The sequence below is a fragment of the Pseudochaenichthys georgianus genome, chromosome 12, assembly GCF_902827115.2.
Source record: "Pseudochaenichthys georgianus chromosome 12, fPseGeo1.2, whole genome shotgun sequence".
In the NCBI taxonomy this organism is placed as follows: domain Eukaryota; kingdom Metazoa; phylum Chordata; class Actinopteri; order Perciformes; family Channichthyidae; genus Pseudochaenichthys; species Pseudochaenichthys georgianus.
In genome coordinates this window covers 4,437,492-4,453,415 of record NC_047514.1, presented here as the reverse complement: position 1 = coordinate 4,453,415, position 15,924 = coordinate 4,437,492, and the positions used below count along the sequence as shown (strand labels likewise).

General features: G+C 42.6%; 1 protein-coding gene across 1 annotated transcript in view; it reads right to left on the bottom strand.

Annotated features, from left to right (window-relative positions):
- Nucleotides 1-15,924, bottom strand: part of cacna1bb (calcium channel, voltage-dependent, N type, alpha 1B subunit, b) — a 210,901-nt gene that overhangs the window by 20,264 nt on the left and 174,713 nt on the right. The window contains exons 32-39 of the mRNA XM_071204950.1: nucleotides 13,673-13,789; nucleotides 12,577-12,642; nucleotides 10,912-11,003; nucleotides 10,677-10,827; nucleotides 9,681-9,808; nucleotides 8,343-8,439; nucleotides 3,237-3,342; nucleotides 3,010-3,117 (exon numbers count right to left, since the gene is read on the bottom strand). Coding sequence (XP_071061051.1) covers nucleotides 3,010-3,117; nucleotides 3,237-3,342; nucleotides 8,343-8,439; nucleotides 9,681-9,808; nucleotides 10,677-10,827; nucleotides 10,912-11,003; nucleotides 12,577-12,642; nucleotides 13,673-13,789 — 865 coding nt within the window. The remainder of the gene's footprint in view (nucleotides 1-3,009; nucleotides 3,118-3,236; nucleotides 3,343-8,342; nucleotides 8,440-9,680; nucleotides 9,809-10,676; nucleotides 10,828-10,911; nucleotides 11,004-12,576; nucleotides 12,643-13,672; nucleotides 13,790-15,924) is intronic.

Here is a 15,924-nt window from a genome sequence, read left to right as displayed (position 1 = left end):
TATATTACCCACACAGGAAATATCTGAGGTTCGCATTTCAAGGGATCTGTTACGAATACAGAGTACTTCCCTTCGGCCTGTCTCTCAGTCAAAGAGTGTTTGTACGATGTACGGAAGCCGCGATAGCCCCGTTAAGACAACAGGGTATTCGCTTGGCGACCTACCTGGACGACTGGCTGCTTCTCACACAGTCGGAGCACGAGGCTATTACGCAGACAAATGTCCTCGTAAAGCACCTGCTCAACCTGGGGTTCATAATAAATACAGAGAAGAGCATGTTGTGCCCCGCGCAGACTATACTCTTCCTGGGGTTACACCTGAACTCGGTGCCCTTTTCAGCTCGCCTGTCAGCGGAAAGAGTGAAAGCTTTCAGAGCTTGTCTTGCTCTTTTCCAGCTGCGCAAACATGTTCTCTTCAGATCATGCCTGCGATTGCTGGCTCATGGCGTCAGCCATCCTGGTCATACGACTAGGACGCTTACACATGAGGGAGTTTCAGCGCTGGGTGGCCGCCTTAAAACTAAACTAGAGTGATGGTTACTGTGAAATGCGTAACGACACTGCGCCACTGGCTGCACCCGACCTTTCTAGTACGGGGCGTGCCTATGGGTGCTGTCCTTTCACGGAAAGTGGTCACCACGGACGCATGTCTGACAGGTTGGGGAGGTATTTATGAAGGTCGCCCGGTGAGGTGTCTCTGGAGCAGAGACCTCCAGCGGGTGCACATAAATTACCTGGAGCTTTTAGCGGTGTTCCTCACCCTAAAACGCTTTCTGCCTTTCCTCAGGGGACACCACGTCCTCGTGAGGACAGACAATACGACCACAATATCGTATATTAACCACCAAGGGGGTTTGCGTTCTCTCCAGTTACACACACTGGCACGCAAACTTATCCTATGGAGCGGTAGACATCTCCTCTCTCTGAGAGCGACGCACGTACCGGGAGTGATGAACCTCGGGGCAGATCTGCTGTCCAGAGGTATACCACTTTATGCAGACTGGACTCTACATCCAAGGATTGTGAGCCAGCTGTGGGTGCGTTATGGCAGAGCCGCGGTGGATCTGTTCGCATCGGAAGACAACGCTCAATGTCAGCTGTTCTTTTCGATGCGCGATCTAAATGCACCGTTAGGCGTGGATGCACTCGCGCACGATTGGCCCCCGGGCCTTCTGTACGCGTTCCCACCCCTGGCTCTGATACCCCCAACTCTGGCCAGAGTGAGAGAGCAACGCCACACACTTATTCTGATAGCTCTACACTGGCCTGCAATGTACTGGCTAGCGGAGATATATCAGCTGCTGTGCGGGCAGCCATGGCAGCTCCCACTACGCGGGGACATACTGTCCCAAGCGGGGGGGGGCGATCTTTCACCCACACCCAGAGCGCTTGGCTCTATGGGCCTGGCCCGTGAGTGGTACAATCTGAATACAGTGTGACATGAAGCTGACCCTGGCAGCTGTCAAGCGAGCCAGTGGCACTCATGCTCTATCTGTACAGTCTTGCACTCGGTTCGCCCCAGGGCAAACAGAGTGTGGTTGAAGCTCAACCCTGCCTTTATTTTAAGGCGGTTGGTTCAGGTACCACATTTGACATTGAGGCATCCTCCCCGTATTCCTCCGGGGAACTGTATTCCTCCGGGGAACAGCGGCCGGATTTGCTGTGTCCAGCCCGTGCTTTACGCACGTACAGGGACAGATCAAGGGTGCTTTGTCATAATGACCAACCCCTTGTGTCCTGGGCTATCCCTTATAGGGACAAGCCTGTTACTAAGCAACGGCTCTCCCACTGGTTTGTGGAAGCAATTGCTTTGGGGCCGATACGAGTCAGAGTTCGCAGGCACCCTCGGGTCCGCGAGCTCTTTCGACTCGGGTCTGGCTGCATCCTGGGCTCTGTCCAGGATGTCTCCCATCCAAGACATTGGTGCAAGCGGCGAGCTGGTCCTCGCCGCTCACTTTTGTCCGCCTCTTAACAGGCTGGACGTTCTGCTCCCAGTGTGACTCAAGCAGTGCTGGGCACCTGGTTGAGTCAGTTCTGGTTGGTTTGGTGATTTTCGAGATAAGCTCGTCTGACAATACGGGAGCTACAATTTCCCATAGTGAGACATCGAACGGAGTGTTATGAATGAGAACTATAGGTTACTTACGTAACCCCAGCCTCAGAGTAACATGAAGTGAGATGTCTCACCAGACGGCCCTCCTTGCTGCGGTGAAGCGAGAAGAGGTGCTTATTTTGAATGACGCATGCGTCGTGGCGCAGGCTACTTATAGGGGGTGAATTCCCTGACGCTGACGTCAAGATCACCAGCCAATCAGGATTGGCGTAATGAGATTGATGCTTCTGTTTGCTCCGCGATGAGGCGCATCCCATAGTGAGACATCTCACTTCATGTTACTCTGAGAACTGGGGTTACGTAAGTAACCTATAGTTTTGTCTTGTCTTTTTCTGTCTTTGGTTTCCTGTTTTGTTTTGAAAAGTGTTCACCTCCTGTTTTGCCTGTTGCCTTCTGTCTGTTTTCCCTCCCTGATTAGCCTTGAAATAAAGGAGTTATTTTTTACACTTTAATCTGCATGTGGGTCCTGCTTCCTGCACACACCGTAACATATAGTCTGTATTGCTGTGTGTGTGGGGGTCTACTACGGGCCATAGTGGTTATTTCAAAAATATTACATTTAAATACATTTATTTTTAAATACCAACTATCAGAATCAGAATACCTTTATTAGTCCCACAGAGGGGACATTTACATTGTTACAGCAGAAAAGAGCCACAGACAGCTTAATGTTACATAATGTTACATGCAAGTACTAAGTTAAAAAAAAAAGTTATGATATAATATAAAATAAAGAGTTACACAATTTACAAAATACACATCCTGTAAAAGTTCTTAGGATTGAGCAGCCAGGTATATATTGCACAGTATATATGTGCAATATATATATATATATATGCCGATAATAACTGCAATATATACCTGGCTTCTGAAAGGGTCAAGTGGACAGCAACTCACATTTGGGTGGGGTCACCAGCAGGTCGACGGTCTTCTGCGACAGGTTGGGCCACACGCGGGCGATCTCCCGCTTCAGGTCAGCGTCGCATAGATGCTGCGCCAGGACCCCTGAGGATGGGCCCACAAACATGTCACATCAACTCTGCACCACAGCCATCACAGATTTAAAAATCAGAGCCATCAGTCCGGCCACGAGGCATTCTGGATCTGTAGTTTTAGGCGCTCACCAGATGCCAGTTTGATCTCCAGCGCCGTGCGGATCAAGGCCATCAGCGTGGAGGTGAAGTGCACCGTCTTGTCCTCCGCAATGGGCATGTTCATCCTCACCAATCGCTGAGAGGGGTGGGAGCAAAGAGGAGGGACCATGAATCAGGAACACACAACCAACAGCACATTAGAACTGAAGCTGGATTAAATAAATAACTACAGTAGAAATTAAAGTCGTTTTAAACTTAATTCTTAGTCTTTAAATAATAAATGAATGATTTTCATCTTAAATGATGTCAGTTTGTCATCAGTCACCCTACCAGTAACAGTTACCATAAAACAACTGGTGGAAAACCCATATGTAGTTACGAGTAAGGGTTGCAAGGAGTGACTATTTATATTAACGCTCATCCTATACATGTTGGTTCTGATGACCATTTTTTGTCTTTAGTCTACAAAAAATAATGAAAAAAGTCCTTCCCAATTTTAGATTTCTTTAGTCTGACCAATAGGGTGAATCCCAACGATATTTAATGTACATGATATGAAACAGAGAAAATCATCATATTGTCACATTTGAGAAGCTGGAAGCACTGAATCTTTGATTTAAATCTAAATATTTCATAATAATAATGCTTTCATTTAAGTTTCCTTACATTTCTTCTAAATTAGCCAATGCATATTTGTAAGCCAATGTATAGGTCTCTGCCAGTTTGCCCAGCATACACCTTGTTTAAGCTAACAGCAGTAAACACATGAATGCATGGAGTTTAAAGCTGCTGCCGTTGCTATGAGACTTTTGCAAATCCTTCGAAAGCATAGCCTTTTCTGCTAAAAGCTGAAATATGATTAGCCACTGTGCGCTCAGAGAACACGCTAAGCTCTCACTGCTGCTGGAGAAATGCAGCAGCATGTCTTTGTTTTGAAAATAATGACTTAGAAGAGAAACAGGGAGGTTGCTGCTGGACAGGAAGCTGTCCATCAAACTGTTACTCTACTTAAGACGCTAACAAGATCAGGTCTCATCTTTACTCACATGTCAGATGTAGACTGACTGAGTTATGGGTGGCTGTAATCTCTGCTCCTCTCCAAACACACTGTACGGCTACACTGTCAAAGATAGGGTGGAAATCCACATTCATTGCTCGTTGTGAAAATGTATTTTTAAACACTGTGAGAGATCCCTCCTTAGTCTGCTAGATCAAACTGCTGAGGCCTTTCATTAGCTTTAACTGAACTTTAAAATGTGTGCACCGAATGAGGATTGTTCAGAAAAGTTCTATAGTGTCATTAAAATAATGAAATTCTTCCATTCAACCATTTCCTATCAATTGATGTCCTGAAAAATGAAACCTGAGTTGGTTTTAGAATATTATTATTGTCAACAATTTTGATAAAGATGAAGTAATGTATCAATCAAACATCTAACATTTCTCCAATGTGAGGATTTGCTGCTTTGCTTCTGGTTGATATCAATAGAAATTGGAAATCTTTGGACTTTTTTCGGACAGTTTGTAAACGAATGGATTTATTATTTAATTAAAAAAAGACTTGCAGCCACAGAGGCTTATAGTTATTTAACCACTATTTCTACATTAGGCTTCAGAACTCAAAATGCATCAGGCATTCGTTTTGTAAAAGTAAAAAGCTATCAGCATAAATCCACACCATGCAGGACTTTGGATCAATGCTTCATTAAAATGATTCACACACACACACGCACACACACACATGCATGTTTGAGTTAGTACAACACATTGACAGTGGGGTGGGGGGGGGGGGGTAGACACATGTGCTCGATATAGAACTTCTAATTAAAAGAAATAAATGACGAGCCGAAGGCGGAAGAAAAGACCATCAGAAACATTTGACTAAAAAAAGGAGAAGGGTAGCTGATGGTTTCCATTCTCTTTAAGCCGAGATGAGGGGACAGACAAAAACATTCAAGATGGAGAGATGAGAGGATTAACTGGAAAGCATCTATGCAAGTGAGTCTTCCATCTTTTCCATAGAGAGTAAGAATGACAATTGCAGATCTTGAGCATCAGAAAAAATATAAACACGTGAAAAAACACCTATGCATGATACACACACACACACACACACACACACACACACACACACACACACACACACACACACACACACACACACACACACACACACACACACACACACACACACACACACACACACACACACACACACACACACACACACACACACACACACAGACAGAGAGCTTCAAACAGGGAAGTTAGAGATAGGAGAGGAAATAAATCCCGAGACAGGGTGACAGAAAGATCATCCAAAGCAGAGAGTGAAGCTTAGGCCTGAAGACAGAACGTGAACATGGAAACAAGAATGTGACGAGGAAACTGTGACTGTCAGGGGAAGATGTGTTCATTAGGGAGGGAGGGAGGGAGGTTAACAAAGTAGTGGATGGCGAAATATAGAAACAATAGAGATGGGGAGAAAAACCCTAGCCTTGCTCTCATGTGCTGCTCTCTCTCTGTGTGCGTGTCTTTCTCTGCCGATTCACAAAAAGAGGAGTTATATTTGGATATGCGACCGAGTCAGACCAAGACATGTTCAACTGGGGCGAGGGCAGCACTGCCTTAAATGTGATTCATGTGGACAGCTGCGTGGGCGCACGGCAACCATTCACATACTGTATAGCCTGCATGCTGGGAGCACAGCTGGCTCAGGGACTACCTGAGGATCGTTGACTCTACTAGAAGAAAAGTCTTACATTTAATCATGAAATAAATCATTCAAGTCAGAGCAGAGGCTGCTGAGGAGACGGGGACAATGTTTTTAAATGACTAGCAGTGTTCACTCAATAATGATCGTTGAATACAGAGCCTTAACTAAATAGCTGGGTCCTTTCCAAAACGTTACACCTCATTTGATTCATAGTTTAGTCCAATGTTACATCTCCTTTTAACTCTGGGTTTGGTCGCAACCAGCCGCAGGTTTCCAGAGACATTGCATGCCAGATTGCACTTTACAGCTGATTTGGTGTGCAAATGGGAAGTTAGGGGATCCCAATTGTTTTAGCATTCATCCTCTGGGGACCATGAATTTCATGGCAATTTACTGAGACGGTTTTTGTTACCAGTTATTTGACAGGGTGCATCTTAAAAGCTACAGTCATGTCTTTATCTCACAGATTTCTAAAGTCTGTTAAGAAGAAAAAACGATGTGGTTAAGACCAATGTTATAAATCTTTGGCTGTGGGAATATAGGGTCTTGCCATGCAAAGATTTCATCACTTTATGTAGACTTCTGTGAGTTCATAAAATAACATTTGAAGATGCAACCTGGTGATCGATAACAGGTACACAAATATAAATACATTTACCCCTAAGGTTTACATACAAATCCCGGAGTAACTTACTTTCCTGAAGTCTTAAATGGGGGTTTGTCTCTACCTCATCCCGTGAATAACTGGCTACTAGACATTACACTTTCAAGATGCCCAAAAACAAAACCTACAAGCTAAGAAGAGGCTCACTAAGAAGTCAAATATTATGGTTTTAACCTCTGATCTATTTGTATTTATCTGTAACATGGCCCTGTTGTAGATGAAATGCACAAAACCCTGGCAGCACAGGGCCAGAGCGTCACAGAGGAACAGAAAGAACAACACAACAGCAGGTCAGAAGAGACGGTGACACACTGACAGAAGCCTGAAGATGTTTGACAGGTGGAACCAGGTGAACCAGAGGTGACTGAGGAGGGGGGAGGATAGGGAGGGGGGAGAGGAGGGAAGGAGTGATTCTACCTTATAGGCGACTCGGGGCGGACATTTCTTTCCCAAACCTAGTGGAGGGGACATGTCGCGAAGCATCTCGTACATGTCACAGTAAGTCATGCGGCCGCTTCCAGGGAGGAAAGATGGTAGGAGGAGGCCATGGAAGGAGGAATGGAGATTTCCCAGGTGAGGAGGGGGAGTTACATGATAACAGAAGGCGGCAAAATCCAAAAGAGAGAATGGGAGGGGGAAAAGAGGAAAACACAGAAATCCTTGTTAATAAGATTTCCAGGATATGATGATTTGGATACCATCCTGGCTGGATCCAAGGATTCAGGAATGGATCCCAAAGGAGGAGGGAGGGGGCAATGCTCCGGAGGACCCCCTGTGCATAGACGCTGGATGAAGAGGGGAAGATATGCATTTGGGAACGAGAGCGCAATTTATGTTAAAGCCACTGAAAATGTATCTTTTGAGTATCACACATTCACCCGGCTGGCTCGAGAAAGTGTACAGCTTTGATTCCCAGGACAATGGATTCCAAAGGCAACCAAGTCTGGAATCTTCCTAAACCGCTCCAGCAAATATAATCCCCTTCCTCGCTGTGAGCCTTATATTTGCTCTACTCCAATTTCCAATAGATTACTATACTGCATGCAGCAGAGTTGCAGGACTATTTCATGGCAAGAGAAGAAGAAGGATTTGTTTCGTTTTTTCCTTTCTCCCACTGAGGCTGGGATGTTTACTCCCAAGAGAAGTGAAATTGAGTTTATTTAGAGACTTGAGTGTTATGCTACAATTCACAGAACAGAAATGACGTGTTTGGAACATACTGAAATAATGTCTCAAAAAGAACGAAATGGATTATTGCAGGAGTGATTCCAGAGTTTTCTGTTTTTCTCTCTTTTTGCCATGACCCTGAGTCATTGAAATACTTAATAACCCCAGCTGTTGTTCTGCTCAAAGGAGGAGCTGCAGACTTTCAGAGCCACTTTTAAAGGTTGTTTTTATTTCAGAGTCTAAAGATAGATTTTCAGTGGAGTATTTCTTTAACATGCGCTCTGTTTCTGCATGCTAAAAGACATTAGCGGTGACCAGAGTGGAAACAAAGCGCACAATGCTCTCTTCACTACCCATTCATTTAAAAGCAGGGACATATTTTAGACATGGCATGAGATGCCTCTTGTTTGAGGCTGACTTGCGGCATTGTTTCGTGCACTCTCCGTGGTTACCTGCCAACTGGTTAGTGGAGGATCGATGTGTTTCAGTATGCATGTGTGGTCGGGTCATTCTCAGGGAATGAGAACACACTCAGTCCGAAACCATCACAGTCCCATTGAAAACAAAAGGACTGTGTGGGAGTGCAAACCTTATAAGCCACTCTGTTAGGGCACTTCTTCCCCAGGCCCAGGGGAGGGGAGATAAAACGCAACAATTTGTACATATCCTGATAGCATATCCTCCCGCTGTGGAAAAACAAGACATGTTCAACAGTTTAGGTCACAGGTTATGTCATGACTTGAATAATCTGTTAGCAACGAATACACATTAAGGTAGATACTTAAGGAGTTGCAGTATAAAGGAAACAAAGACTACTTTTCCTCAATAGATCTGTATTTTGTGGGGTTCATTTTGACTTTTTTTTTAAAATGCACTTTTTTCTCCACATTTTTCATTTTCTTTTCCCCTCAGGGTTGTAGCCATGAATTAAAGCAGTGCCTTTCAGAATTTCCTTTTTTAAAAGAAAGGAAATTATATTTTTTAAATATTTTTTTTCATGTGATGATATGTGTGATCGAGTAATATTTCATCCGTATTGTTGTTGTTTACAATAGTCATGTATATTATGTGTAAACATGCTGGAATCATCATTTGTATACAACAAAATGTGTAATGTTAAAGTCCCCATTCAAATCCCCCAAATAGCTACAGTATGGAGTATACTTTTAAACTAAATAACTTTTGGATGAAGAGGCATCACATGTTGAAATCAGTTTTCCGAGCCTTAAATACTTTTCCCACTGACATATCAATGAGTAAAAGCAGTCGAACACTGGCTGAATGTAACTGTCGGCACATCTCTGGGAGCAGCTCATTTATATTCAAAGGAATAAATAATAATTCCTCCCCCGTAATGTCTGTCAGGAGATGGCAATTTTGCATTTCACATCTCACACCTCTCTTGGAGTCCTGACTCACTGACAAGGCTCCTGTGAAAACTTAATGAGCCTTACATAATCTGAGACAGATTAGGCCTCACACTGTCTCAGGCAGAACTTGATTGTGCCTCAATCCCGTTAAACACTGACAGTGTGCGGGTCAGCGAGGGCGCAGACATCAACCTTTATTCCCCCGTTAGAGGGATAGAAATGTTCCTCTTCAGTGACAGAGAGAGGAGATTTGGAGCCTGCAGGCTTATAGGCAATGGATGCCGAGCGAAACGCTGGATTTACATGCATCAGTCCGGCCGACGGGAGGCTCGCCACCAGCCTCCGCCAACGCCGCGCTCAGGCTTAGCGTCATCATTTCGCCGCCTCTAAAATGGGATTTCTCCGGTAGTCATCCTGCTGGAACTCGCAGCTTAGAGTTCCCCGTTTGCTATTACACCTCTTATAAACACAAACACCTTGCTATTTTGCACTGAAACTGGCTGACATTGGGGACTATACTGTAGCAGTACACGTCAGAGGTGAGCAGGAGCACTTACCAGGCAGCAGGGTCGTACTCCGCCCACACGCGGATGAATTCATCGAGGTGATGAGGCCCAAGGATGGAGGCGTCCCTGGTCAGATACTCAAAGTTGTCCATGATGACAGCGACAAACAGGTTCAGCATCTAGAGAATAAAAACAATAGATAAAGTGTCAGATAATTAATAATAACAAGGGCAATTGTTTCTACGGTAAAAATTAGACTTTAAAAAGGGATCATATCCATGTTTTTAGTCTACTAGATTTTTTTTTTACTTTATCGCAGGTATTTCATATTCATTTCATTTTTATTTGTCCCGCCCATGGTACGCAAAACCAAATGTACAACAATTGCCATAAAACATGAGTCCACCATTGAGCGAAAAGGAGCAGGGAGAAGAATAACATCTTATGTGACCTGCCCCTTTCTAAAAAAAACAAAATACAAATAGATGGTCTGCCCTTCATAATAATAATATATATATTTTTTTTTTCACAGCCAAACATAACAGTATCTTAGGATACTAAGAGAAACACACACACAAGAAAAAAAATACTTTATGTATTTAAATCACATTGTATGATGTTGCCCATTTCATTGAATACATTTATTTTTAAATAACAGAACGGGAAACTGAAAATATAAATAACCAGGATTTCTCAATTTATAAGGGATTATTTTCACTTTTTAAATCTCTTCAACTGTTTCCACTTGCTGAATTATTTTTGTCTATACAAATCAATTAATATTTCACACAATTTTGATTAAAAAGTAAAAATACCTTTGGGAAAATGGTTTACTGTTAGCAGCTCATTTGCATTTTCATATTCTTTAACCGTTTGCATTTTGTAAGCTGTGCTCATTCGAAGCTGACCTTGTTTACTCCAATCAGTGTCTTCTCACAGCATGCTAAAGGATCATTTCAAAGCGCATAAAATCTGGGTGGAAATAATATTCAGTACACTCAGAACACGCAGTATGAAAACAGATGGCGTGTTTCCCTTCACACTGACCAGGAAGGAGCAGAGGAAGATGAAGGAGACAAAGTAGAAGTAGGCAAAGTCACTTCCACACTCTTTCCCCACGGTTCCTGTGAGCCTATCACACGGCCGGTTACTGAGACACGCCAACATGATCTCATGCCACGCCTCGCCCGTCGCACTCCTGAAACACACACACAGGAGTTATCGGTTCATATACTGGATTTTTCGGACAGCAACATTTTTTGGAATCTAAAAGCAGGATTACCTGAAGAGAAGAGTCAACGCCTGGAAAAAGGTCTGGAAGTTGTTGTGGAGATTTATTGCGTTCTCTTCATTCAGTTCAATGTTTCCAAACACCTGCAGAGGCAGGAGAGCAGCTGCTTGTTGAATGCAACACCAAAAAGGAAAAGTCAACTCAGATTACAGAGTTCTGCCCACTCCTCAAACTGAGACCCAAACTCAGACCACACCCACGACATTAAAGCGACTGGCTCGGAGTGACATACATATTTCCTTTCCGAAACACTTTGGGCTTTTTCAGAGGACAGATTTCTGCATTTCTTTTTTGTCTCGGTTCATCTCCCTGATTTGAAGTGGGCGGGAGAACATAATGTCATACGTGTTTGCACCAATCAGGATCTAGATTTGCTTTAATAAGAATCTAATGAGAGCTGCATAAACAGCTCTAATCAAGCAGATTCCTTTAAAATACATTACAATTTAAATGTGGTTGTTGCCTATTTATTCATAGCTATATAGTGCTTAAGAAGATGTAAACAAGGTAATAGGCTTCAAGACTGACCCAACTAAGCCTAGTGTCCACAGATTGCAGACTGAAGACCCCAAACTGTTTTCAAACCTACAATCATTTTTGCATTTTATTATATACATTGTGTTCCTTTTCTTTTGTTTATCTTACAAAGTATGTTATGCATACCTTTTTTAAACATTGTTATGCCTATGCTAGCTTTTGTACGAACAGCTTTGGCTGCACTGTACTTTTAGTCATGAGAGAAAAGGGATGTATTGTTCATCTGAATACATGTGAACTTCTCAATGAAGTCTAAAGTTGTATTTCTTAGATATAAATGCTATCTATGTATTATTTCCCTTATCTGTCACTCGTGCAATATATGCATTATCACAAGGTTGTATCGTCCCAAAGCGAGTCTAGTAAAACAACCCAGAGGTCTCTTTTTAAATGTATTTGCCCCTGGGCATGTCCACCCTGCTGGCCTGAAACCCCTGGCTGCTGGGCGAGGAGACATCTGCCAGCCAGATGTCAAATATGAATGTAGCATCTTGACCCTGTGCAGTACGACGCCAACGACTAACTTCCTCTGCACCCGAACAGTGACAATGTAAGAGGAATGAAAAGTAGATTATCCTCCATCAGCTACCTGTACACACACCTGCACAATCTGATGCAATGCGAGGCAATAGCAACATATACTTGTTTTGTGAAATGACATTTTCACTGAGACTGTGTCAGTATGTGTGGATGCAGCGCTAGCTTTTAAAGGAAATGTGTGTGGTGTTGTTCTGGAGGACATTTACTTAACTACGTTTAAAAAACGCTTAAACAACACTTTAATAGCAACCAGGCGACAAAATAGCTAGCCATGCTTAGCCTAGTCGACAAGTTGTATCTTGACGTTCTATATTCATTATCACAACGTTCTTCTATCAGGACATGTTGTAATGTATCCTTTCTGGATAATGTGACTGCTGATGTAGAATGATTTAATAGTAAAGGTGTAAGCCATCCCAATCATCTCTGAGAGGAATGCTATAGCAGAAAAAGGTAAAGACAGCTGTTGATGGGGTAACAAGGCTGTGTATCGTGAGCAGGACCTCCATACTGAACATCCATCACTGAATCATTACAGTCTAACTTCCTTTAGTCCAGCTGCTCATATTCACAACTCACCTGCATTCCAATGATGGCGTAGATGAAGAACAGCATGGCAATGAGCAGGCAGACATACGGCAGAGCCTGAAAGCAAACAGAAGAATAGAGTTAAAAGACACTGAGAGACACACGCAACCTCTTTCTTGATCTTTCCGTCTGCCTCTGCACACACACTCACATCTCGAATTATTCAAAGAGGACCAGTGCCCTTGTAAGATTGTACAGTCTTATTCAACACTAGAACCGCCAGAGGTCACTGTATACCTAAAACCGCCAACAGGTCACATTTACCCGCTATTGATTTTCAAGGTCCAATGTTCTTTTATTTATCATACAGAACAGTGAGTTTTGATCGCACAGGGATGAAACTTATACGTTTCTTGGCAACAGAGGGTGCTACATAACACACTTTCAGGAAAAGTCACGGACTGGGAGACTTTAATATTTTAATGAAAAAAAGTTACATACAATCAAAAAACAGCTGCGGGTAAAATTGACCCCTTGGCGGTTCTAGTGTTAAGAACCTGCGCAGTCAACCTGACCTGCAGGGTCTGTTTTTTTAAATCAGCTATTTTTATCTCAGCGAGGAGGACGCGACCATTTGTTGTAATTAAATAGCCACCTATTAACACTCTGCTTCTACTGTCCATTTCCATTGGGCTTAAAAGCTCTCACCACTGACATTAAACCTGCTCTAAATTCCTCCGACCGTGCCTCGGCGCTCCGCATTTAACTCGACTTGTCCCAGAGGATTTGGAGAGCGAAGCGGCACTCTGTGAAAATCCCAACTACTGTTGCAAAGAGCTATTTAGATCCATTTGACATAGCAAGTCTGCAGTGTGCTCGGCCTGCTTTTAACGTGCTTTATAGCACAGCTTGTTTTTTGTGTAACGTAATTTTGTTCAACCGTGAATACATCTAACACACACGCTCAACATTATAACCTATTGACTAACATTTGTATTCCACTTGTGTCTTTCCTGACTGAACTTCTCTCATCGCTTTTGGTGGAACATCTCTTTTGAAATGTGCTACATAAATCAAGTTTCTTACAAGTTTTACACACATATCAAGAGGCACTGTGAGTCGTGTGTGTAGCTAACTGTGTGTTCACCTTGAAGGACTGAACGAAGGTCCACAGCAGGATGCGGATGGTGTATCCCTGCCGCAGCAACTTGATGAGGCGCGCCGCTCTGAAGAGCCTCAGGAAACACGGGTTGATCATCTTATCCTGGGAGGCAAAACAAAGACAGTGTGAGGTAATTAACCCAATATCAAAAGGATCTGAAGACACAAAATAAAACTCTTGGAAACAAAACAAAAAAAGGTATAATTCAAAAGCAAAAGAAACACACTCCAAGTTGGTACAGATACCGGTCTGCTTCAGCCCTACTTGGTCTTGTATTACCATTTGCTTATGGTGGCTAACGTTAGCTAAACAAAGGTATTGGAAAGTATCTGAGGCTACATGCACACTTAATCTTTTAAAGTAAAAAAACAGCATTTTCAAACCCCTCAAACATCATCAACTACTTTCTTTTGTATGTATCACTGCGTAGAAGGAACAGCGAATCTATTGACAAGTAGCTTATGACGGCTAACGTTAGCAAACCAGTAGATAGCTATAAGAAGTGACATAGTTAAGGCTACATGCAGAGTAATACTTGTACTATCGCTTCAACCCCTAAAACATCATCAAACAACTCCTTTCTTTCCAATATCTCACTACACAGAAGGGAGTGCGCATCTTTTCAAAATTAGCTTATGGTGGCTCTTTTTTCAAGTCATTAGAAACAGCTTTCTTTCAAATGTATCACTGCACAAAAGTAAGCACCGATCAAGTATTGAACATTAGGTTAATGCGCACAGGTTTGTGGTTGAAGTATGGTTTAAAGAAAATAGTTCCTACTTAAAAACTACAAACAACAACAAGGTTGTGGATTATTTTGAATAACCTGCTCCTGATTTCTGGAAAGAGATATTGCTGTTGAGCTTTTCTAAACTTTATTTTTGTTTACCACAAGCCAAGTGCAATCAAGTTATACTTGACATAACTACGACTGACACCTCCAACACTCGGCAACTCACCCCAAAACTATCCAAATAAAAAGCACTACACAGAAGAGGACATTTTATTTTTGTTTTCCGGTTTGACTGTCACTTGTTCTTTATATATACAGTCTATGGTTCAACATGTCATCCTTAAACAGATGTAGACTGTATTTTTAGGCTCTAAAAGTATTGTTTAACAACCATACAGAGATGTTAGTGATATAGTATAATCTACTTTCAATACAAAACAACCAGACTAAATGACTTGTTAATAGGAACATCTTCTGCATTTAACTTCAGCTCTTGTCTAACTGAAATTGCTCCAGATTTTAATGTCGCTTTAAAACCAAACAATCTAACAATTGAATGGGTGTTTTTCTGGAGGATTCAGTAGGTAGGCAATTTAAACAGTGGGAGAAACAAAAGCACACTGACGGGGGAATTGACAATATCAGCGGGCAACAAGAAAAGCCACTTACCGTCTGGAGGTGTCAGATGTGACAGAGGGGGCAGAGTGAGGGCACACACAGCAGAGGATGGAAACAGCGAAAGAGAAAAACACACAGCAGAGGAGAGACAGAAAAGAAGACTAATGATCACATCTACAAGAAAGTCAGACAAAGAAAGAGCGATTTTTCCACAGAGAAAGCAACAGAACTTAGCCCTCTATCTCCACAATCAAAAACGGTTCATTCTCCATCTGATTTCAACAGAGGAAACTAAATGCTGCAAATGGTAACAGCAATATTTCTCCGCCTGAAGTCCAATGTATTGATTTGCATTATTTCATTTTTTTCTCGCTTACAGTTTTCCCTGCTGAGTTTGCATTTGAGGACTGAGACTGTGGGAGCAGAGCAAAGTGTGACTTTAATATATGTGGTTTTGCAGCTAAAGTGGTTTAAAGAAATTGGTTTTGTTTGAGAGACAATTAAGAGACCCATCTTGAATAACCACAACACATAATACAACACACATAAGTCCTTAAACAATAGGTCAAATGCAACAATTTCCAAAATGTGTCAATACTTCAAAGTTGTTAATTAAAGGTGGGGTAGGTAAGTTTGAGAAACCGGCTCGAGATCGCTAGAATTTGAAAATACACAACCGGAGAAAATCTGCCACTTCCTTATAGAGCCCCTCCTCCAACACACACGAACGCGCACATGACCAATGAGGGCACGAGATAAGTTTGTGCCCCGATGGAAGGCTGACAGGCAGGTAGGCCATGTTGTACTTTTTACAGTATTACGGCTTCTACAGATGACATCTTTTTATGGATTTGTTGTCAAAGCACTGAAGATATTCATTGCTATC